Genomic DNA, 9,393 nt, shown 5'->3' with positions numbered 1-9,393 from the left:
ACACACAGACAGACCGTATCAGCTGTTGTAGAAGAGTGTTGCCTCCAAGCTGTGTAGTTTCTGGCTGAAGGTTTTGATTCTGAAACCCCATCTGTCTGCTTCCCTTAGCGATCTCGATGTGTATGTTCTCCGATGTGTGAAACAACACGTATGTCGATCGCAGCCAGGAGACATATGACAGCATATCAGCAGCATATTTAGGCTACTAAACTCAGCAAAAAAAGAAACGGCCCTATTTCAGGACCCTGTCTTTCAAAGATAATTAGTAAAAATCCAAATAACTTCACAGATCTTCATTGTAAAGGGTTTAAACACTGTTTCCCATGCTTGTTCAATGAACCATAAACAATTAATGAACATGCACCTGTGGAACGGTCGTTAAGACACTAACAGCTTACTAACAGCTTAGGCAATTAAGGTCATAGTTATGAAAACTCAGGACACTAAAGAGGCCTTTCTACTGACTCTGAAAAACATCAAAAGAAAAATGCCCAGGGTCCCTGCTCATCTGCGTGAGCAGGCATGCTGCAAGGAGGCATGAGGACTGCAGATGAGGCCAGGGCAATAAATAAGCAATAAATTGCCATGTCCGTACTTCGAGACGCCTAAGACCGCGCTACAGGGAGACAGGACGGACAGCTGATCGTCCTCACAGTCGCAGACCACGTGTAACCACACCTGCACAGGATCGGTACATCTGAACATCACACCTGCGGGACAGGTACAGGATGGCAACAACAACTGCCCGAGTTACACCAGGAACGCACAATCCCTCCATCAGTGCTCAGACTGTCCACAATAGGCTGAGAGGCTGGACTGAGGGCTTGTAGGCCTGTTGTAAGGCAGGTCCTCACCAGACATCACCGCCAACAACGTCGCCTATGGGCACAAACCCACCGTCGCTGGACCAGATAGGACTGGCAAAAAGTTGCGGTTTTGTCTCACCAGGGGTGATGGTCGGATTCGCGTTTATCGTCGAAGGAATGAGCGTTACACCGAGGCCTGTACTCTGGAGCGGGATCGATTTGGAGGTGGAGGGTCCATCATGGTCTGGGGCGGTGTGTCACAGCATCATCGGACTGAGCTTGTTGTTACTGAGGGTAATCTCAACGCTGTGCGTTACAGGGAAGACATCCTCCTCCCTCATGTGGTACCCTTCCTGCAGGCTCATCCTGACATGACCCTCCAGCATGACAATGCCACCAGCCATACTGCTTGTTCTGTGTGTGATTTCCTGTAAGACAGGAATGTCAGTGTTCTGCCATGGAAGGCAAAGAGCCTGGATCTCAATCCCATTGAGCACGTCTGGGACCTGTTGGATCGGAGGGTGAGGGCTAGGGCCATTCGCCCAAGAAATGTCCGGGAACTTGCAGGTGCCTTGGTGGAAGAGTGGGGTAACATCTCACAGCAAGAACTGGCAAATCTGGTGCAGTCCATGAGGAGGAGATGCACTGCAGTACTTAATGCAGCTGGTGGCCACACCAGATTTTGACCCCGCCCCCTTTGTTCAGGGACACATTATTCCATTTCTGTTGGTCACATGTCTGTGGAACTTGTTCAGTTTATGTCTCAGTTGTTGAATCTTGTTATTTACATACAAATATTTACACATGTTAAGTTTGCTGAAAAATAAGCGCAGTTGACAGTGAGAGGACGTTTATTTCTTTGCTGTATTTAAATTAAAATGTGACATTAAAATCTAAAAAGGCACTTGACCATCGGTCAAGTCAGGCGTATTTCTTGGTTGCCCAAAGATAATGATCACTTTCCAGAAAATGTAAACAAGCTATTTACATGGAGAAGTGTCATACAGTGCATTTGGAAAGTATTCAGACCCCTTGACTTTTTTTCAAGGGTTGATTTCTATCGCAGGTTCAACTTGCCGGGTTAGGGTTACCGCTCAGTTCACTTGTCCCAGGCAATAGGGCAACCCATAATGTCAATCCCTTACAACTCTCATCTTCTTCTCTCCGCAGAGCATCAGCGACCGTTAAAAGATGTCTAGTAGTTAAGCATCACGCACTGAGGATAAAAAGTGGGGATGTTTCTAACAAACCGCAGGTATGTAGCTGTGTACTGTCAGTTTGGGAGTGCCTATTGCAAATCCCATATCTTTTTTCTTGACCACGAACGTCTTGGTTATACAGTGGGAAAGTATAAAGACCCACTTTAATTTTTCCCACATTTTGTTACGTTACAGCATTATTCAAAAAATGGATTAAGATCATTTTTTCCCTCATCAATCTACACACAATACCTTATAATGACATCACAATACCCCATAATGACATCACAATACCCCATAATGACATCACAATACCCCATAATGACATCACAATACCCCATAATGACATCACAATACCCCATAATGATATCACAATACCCCACAATGACAATGTGAAGACAGGTTTTTAGATTTTTGTTTACAAATGTATTAGACCTTATTTACATAAGTATTCAGACCATTTGCGATCAGATTTCGAAATTGAGCTCAGGTGCATCCTGTTTCCATTGATCATCCTTCAGATGTTACTACAACTTGATTGGAGTCCACATTGTGGTAAATTCAATTGATTGGACATGATTTGGAAATGCACACACCTGTCTATATAAGGTCCCACAGTTGACAGATCTGGGGAAGGTACCAAAAAATATCTGCAGCATTGAAGGTCCCCAAGAACACAGTGGTCGCCATCATTCTTAAGTGGAAGAAGTTTGGAACCACCAAGACTCTTTCTAGAGCTGACCGCCTGGCCAAACTGAGCGATCGGGGGAGAAGGACATTGGTCAGGGAGGTGACCAGGAACCCAATGGTCACAATGACAGAGCTCCAGAAAAGTTTGTGAGGGTTTTAGGTGACAAGCCACATTTCTTCAGCCTCCAGAGGATCCTTTAATCGCTGCCAAAGATGCTTCAACAAAGTTCTGAGTAAAGGGTCTGAATACTTATATAAATGTCATATTTCAAGTTATTATTTTTAAGAAATTTGCCAAAATTAAAAAATATCTGTTTTAGCTTTGTCATTATGGGGTATTGTGTATCGATTGATGAGGTAAAAAAACGATTTAATCCATTTTAGAATTAGGCTGAATAATTTCTGAATGAACTGTATATGTTGTCCTCTCACCCCCTGTATTTCCTGGTGTAATTCCACTGTATTCTGACTAAGTTCTGTTTCTGCTGTATTTCCTGGTGTATTTCTACTGTATTCTGACTAAGTTCTGTTTCTGCTGTATTTCCTGGTGTATTTCTACTGTATTCTGACTGTGTTGTATTTCTGCTGTATTTCCTGGTGTAATTCTACTGTATTCTGACTAAGTTCTGTTTCTGCTGTATTTCCTGGTGTATTTCTACTGTATTCTGACTGTGTTGTATTTCTGCTGTATTTCCTGGTGTAATTCTACTGTATTCTGACTGTGTTGTATTTCTGCTGTGTTTCCTGTTGTCCAGACCCCGTGGGATGCTGCGTGTGATGTGTGTTGGGAGGAGGTGATGGGACAGGTCTCAGAGCAGTGTGAACCTGAGTGGCTGGATGCAGAGGATCCTCTCTTTATACTGTATACCAGTGGATCTACTGGCAAACCAAAGGTAGGACACACAGTGTCACAAACACAAGCATACAAACATGTAACGACCTGACCACACTGCCTGGCAGTTTGGGAATGCCTATTGCTGACTGTGTGTGTGTGTGTGTGTGTGTGTGTGTGTGTGTGTGTGTGTGTGTGTGTGTGTGTGTGTGTGTGTGTGTGTGTGTGTGTGTGTGTGTGTGTGTGTGTGTGTGTGTGTGTGTGTGGGGTCCTGTGTTAACCCTTTGTGTTTTAAGTGTGTGTTTCTAAATGTGTGTTCCTGTGTGTGTGTGTGTGTTAACCCTGTGTCTTCCTCCTCTACAGGGTGTCCTCCACACAGTAGCAGGCTACCTGCTCTACACCTCTTTGACCTTTAAGTATGTGTTTGACCACCAGCCAGACGATGTGTACTGGTGTACCGCTGATATAGGATGGATCACAGGACACTCATACATCACCTATGGACCCCTGGCCAATGGGGCTACCAGCGTACTGGTCAGTAGAACTGGTATAGAACTAGTCAGTAGAACTGGTATAGAACTGGTCAGTAGAACTGGTATAGAACTGGTCAGTAGAACTGGTATAGAACTGGTATAGAACTGATATAGAACTGGTCAGTAGAACTGGTATAGAACTGGTATAGAACTGGTATAGAACTGGTCAGTAGAATTGGTATAGAACTGGTATAGAACTGGTATAGAACTGGTATAGAACTGGTCAGTAGAACTGCTATAGAACTGGTCAGTAGAACTGGTCAGTAAACTGGTATAGAACTGGTATAGAACTGATATAGAACTGGTCAGTAGAACTGGTATAGAACTGGTATAGAACTGGTATAGAACTGGTCAGTAGAACTGGTATAGAACTGGTCAGTAGAACTGGTATAGAACTGGTCAGTAGAACTGGTATTGAACTGGTATAGAACTGGTCAGTAGAACTGGTCAGTAGAACTGGTATAGAACTGGTCAGTAGAACTGGTATAGAACTGGTCAGTAGAACTGGTATAGAACTGGTCAGTAGAACTGGTATAGAACTGGTCAGTATAACTGGTATAGAACTGGTATAGAACTGGTATAGAACTGTTATAGAAGTGGTATAGAACTGGTCAGTAGAACTGGTCAGTAGAACTGGTATAGAACTGGTTAGTAGAACTGGTATAGAACTGGTCAGTAGAACTGGTATAGAACTGGTATAGAACTGATATAGAACTGGTCAGTAGAACTGTTATAGAACTGATATAGAACTGGTCAGTAGAACTGGTCAGTAGAACTGGTATTGAACTGGTATAGAACTGGTCAGTAGAACTGGTCAGTAGAACTGGTATAGAACTGGTCAGTAGAACTGGTCAGTAGAACTGGTATAGAACTGGTCAGTAGAACTGGTATAGAACTGGTATAGAACTGATATAGAACTGGTCAGTAGAACTGGTCAGTAGAACTGGTATTGAACTGGTATAGAACTGGTATAGAACTGGTCAGTAGAACCGGTATAGAACTGGTATAGAACTGGTATAGAACTGGTATAGAACTGGTCAGTAGAACTGATATAGAACTGGTCAGTAGAACTGGTATAGAACTGGTCAGTAGAACTGGTATAGAACTGGTATAGAACTGGTATAGAACTGGTATAGAACTGATATAGAACTGGTCAGTAGAACTGGTCAGTAGAACTGGTATAGAACTGGTATAGAACTGGTCAGTAGAACCGGTATAGAACTGGTATAGAACTGGTATAGAACTGATATAGAACTGGTCAGTAGAACTGGTATAGAACTGGTCAGTAGAACTGGTATAGAACTGGTATAGAACTGGTCAGTAGAACTGGTATAGAACTGGTATAGATCTGGTTTCTGACATATATGTTAATGTAAAGCAGTAAAAGACTAAGACATCTAGTCTGGCTGGCAGGGTTTATATCTGTCTGCATTACATCTGTCTGTATTTACATCTGTCTGCATTTACATCTGTCTGCATTTACATCTGTCTGCATTACATCTGTCTGCATTACATCTGTCTTCATTATATCTGTCTGCATTACATCTGTCTGCATTTACATCTGTCTGCATTTACATCTGTCTGCATTACATCTGTCTTCATTACATCTGTCTGCATTACATCTGTCTGCATTTACATCTGTCTGCATTACATCTGTCTGCATTACATCTGTCTTCATTTGATCTGTCTGCATTACATCTGTCTGCATTACATCTGTCTGCATTTACATCTGTCTGCATTACATCTGTCTGCATTACATCTGTCTGCATTGCATCTGTCTGCAATATATGCAGTTCTGCAGACAAATATATCATGTTGTATCATGTTACAAAAAATAATCCATCTGATTACTGTGTGTGTTCTCCAGTTCGAGGGTATTCCAGTCCACCCTCACGTTGGGCGTTTCTGGGAGGTAATTGAGAAGTACAGAGTGACCAAGTTCTACACAGCTCCCACAGCCATACGCCTTCTCATGAAGTACGGGAAAGAGCCACTACAAAAGTAAGAGACACACAAACGCACACGAACGCACACATGAATGCACGCACCATCCGCATGCCCTGTCTTCTCACAGTGGGCGAGTTCATTTGGCATCACCCAGTGCGCAGGGTGGGTGGACGTTCAACTTCAGGAACAATGGAATGGTCTAAAACTCCTCCAACCGTTAGAAGACGAGCACGGATCTGAACCCTAGTACTATGGCAGTAATAAAGCAGTAATAAAGCAGTAATAAAGCTGTAATACAGCAGTTATATAGCAGTTATATAACAGTAATAAAGCAGTTATACAGCAGTAATATAATATAATACTCCCCTTCATCATGGACCACTCCCCATCATCATGGACCACTCTCCTTCATCATGGACCACTCCCCATCATCATGGACCACTCCTCATCATCATGAACCACTCCCCATCATCATGGACCACTCCCCATCATCATGGACCACTCTCCTTCATCATGGACCACTCCCCATCATCATGGACCACTCCTCATCATCATGGACCACTCTCCTTCATCATGGACCACTCCCCATCATCATGGACCACTCCTCATCATCATGGACCACTCCCCATCATCATGGACCACTCCCCTTCATCATGGACCACTCCCCATCATCATGGACCACTCCTCATCATCATGGACCACTCCCCATCATCATGGACCACTCCCCATCATCATGGACCACTCCCCTTCATCATGGACCACTCCCCATCATCATGGACCACTCCCCTTCATCATGGACCACTCCCCATCATCATGGACCACTCCCCATCATCATGGACCACTCCCCTTCATCATGGACCACTCCCCATCATCATGGACCACTCCCCTTCATCATGGACCACTCCCCATCATCATGGACCACTCCCCGTCATCATGGGGATGTATCATGGGCCAATTGTGACTGACTGATTTACAAATATTATTGAGTAGTTATTTATGATGCAAGGGGATTTGTTGATCAGTCTCATCTGCAATGTTGAACGCACCCCTTTACTCACTGACCCTGTCACTTCCTGCAGATACGACCTGTCATCGCTGAGGATCCTGGGAACTGTAGGCGAGCCCATCAACCCGGAGGCGTGGCATTGGTACTACGAGGTTGTTGGTCAGAAGAGATGTCCCGTCGTGGACACCTTCTGGCAGACTGAGACCGTGAGTGTGTGTGTCTGTGACTGTGACTGTGACTGTGTGTGTGTGTGTGTGTGTGTGTGTCTGTGACTGTGTGTGTTTCTGTGTGTTTCTGTGTGAGTGTGTGTGTCTGTGACTGTGACTGTGACTGTGTGTGTGTGTGTGTGTGTGTGTGTGTGTGTGTGTGTGTGTGTGTGTGTGTGTGTGTGTGTGTGTGTGTGTGTGTGTGTGTGTGTGTGTGTGTGTGTGTGTGTGTGTGTGTGTGTGTGTGTGTGTGTCTGTGTGTGTGTATCCCCACTGTGTTGAGCATCATCCTCTTCCTGCAAAACACTGGTTATATTCCATCCCATCATCAAGGACCACACATCCCATCACCAAGGACCCCACATCCCATCACCAAGGACCCCCCATCCCATCATCAAGGACCCCCCATCCCATCACCAAGGACCTCACATCCCATCACCAAGGACCCCACATCCCATCACCAAGGACCTCACATCCCATCACCAAGGACCCCCCACATCCCATCACCAAGGACCCCACATCCCATCATCAAGGACCCTACATCCCATCATCAAGGACCCCACATCCCATCACCAAGGACCCCACATCCCATCACCAAGGACCACATCCCATCACCAAGGACCCTACATCCCATCATCAAGGACCCCACATCCCATCACCAAGGACCACATCCCATCACCAAGGACCCTACATCCCATCACCAAGGACCCCACATCCCATCACCAAGGACCACATCCCATCACCAAGGACCCCACATCCCATCATCAAGGACCCCCCACATCCCATCACCAAGGACCCTACATCCCATCACCAAGGACCCCACATCCCATCACCAAGGACCCCACATCCCATCACCAAGGACCACATCCCATCACCAAGGACCCTACATCCCATCATCAAGGACCCCACATCCCATCACCAAGGACCACATCCCATCACCAAGGACCCTACATCCCATCACCAAGGACCCCACATCCCATCACCAAGGACCCCACATCCCATCACCAAGGACTCCCCACATCCCATCACCAAGGACCACATCCCATCACCAAGGACCCCACATCCCATCATCAAGGACCACATCCCATCATCAAGGACTCCCCACATCCCATCACCAAGGACCACATCCCATCACCAAGGACTCCCCATCCCATCATCAAGGACCCCCCACATCCCATCATCAAGGACCCCACATCCCATCACCAAGGACCCCACATCCCATCATCAAGGACCACATCCCATCACCAAGGACCCCACATCCCATCATCAAGGACTCCCCACATCCCATCACCAAGGACCCTACATCCCATCACCAAGGACCACACATCCCATCACCAAGGACCCTACATCCCATCACCAAGGACTCCCCATCCCATCATCAAGGACCACATCCCATCATCAAGGACCACATCCCATCATCAAGGACCCCACATCCCATCACCAAGGACCCCACATCCCATCATCAAGGACCCCACATCCCATCACCAAGGACCACACATCCCATCACCAAGGACCCCACATCCCATCACCAAGGACCCCCCACATCCCATCACCAAGGACCACACATCCCATCACCAAGGACCCCACTTCCCATCACCAAGGACCCCACATCCCATCACCAAGGACCCCCACATCCCATCACCAAGGACCCCACATCCCATCATCAAGGACCACACATCCCCTCACCAAGGACCCCACATCCCATCACCAAGGACCCCACATCCCATCACCAAGGACCCCACATCCCATCATCAAGGACCCCCCACATCCCATCACCAAGGACCCCCCACATCCCATCACCAAGGACCCCCCACATCCCATCATCAAGGACCCCCACATCCCATCACCAAGGACCCCACATCCCATCATCAAGGACCCCCCACATCCCATCACCAAGGACCCCCACATCCCATCATCAATGACCCCCCACATCCCATCATCAAGGACCCCCACATCCCATCACCAAGGACCCCACATCCCATCACCAAGGACCCCCCACATCCCATCATCAAAGACCCCTCACATCCCATCACCAAGGACCCCACATCCCATCACCAAGGACCTCACATCCCATCACCAAGGACCCCCCACATCCTATCACCAAGGACCCTACATCCCATCACCAAGGACCCCACATCCCATCATCAAGGACCCTACATCCCATCACCAAGGAC

The 9,393-nt window shown here is 46.6% G+C and overlaps 1 protein-coding gene across 3 annotated transcripts in view; it reads left to right on the top strand.

Moving 5' to 3' along the window:
• The window catches only part of LOC139559617 (acetyl-coenzyme A synthetase, cytoplasmic-like), a 47,051-nt gene that overhangs the window by 17,564 nt on the left and 20,094 nt on the right, over positions 1–9,393 (top strand). For all 3 annotated transcript variants that reach the window (XM_071375765.1, XM_071375767.1, XM_071375766.1), the window contains 5 exons: positions 1,977–2,061; positions 3,451–3,588; positions 3,891–4,061; positions 5,928–6,061; positions 7,087–7,219. In XM_071375765.1, coding sequence (XP_071231866.1) covers positions 1,977–2,061; positions 3,451–3,588; positions 3,891–4,061; positions 5,928–6,061; positions 7,087–7,219 — 661 coding nt within the window. The remainder of the gene's footprint in view (positions 1–1,976; positions 2,062–3,450; positions 3,589–3,890; positions 4,062–5,927; positions 6,062–7,086; positions 7,220–9,393) is intronic.

Source organism: Salvelinus alpinus, chromosome 30, assembly GCF_045679555.1.
Source record: "Salvelinus alpinus chromosome 30, SLU_Salpinus.1, whole genome shotgun sequence".
Classification (NCBI taxonomy): domain Eukaryota; kingdom Metazoa; phylum Chordata; class Actinopteri; order Salmoniformes; family Salmonidae; genus Salvelinus; species Salvelinus alpinus.
The sequence above is the reverse complement of the archived record's forward strand: the minus strand, read 5'-3'. Positions and strand labels throughout refer to the sequence as shown.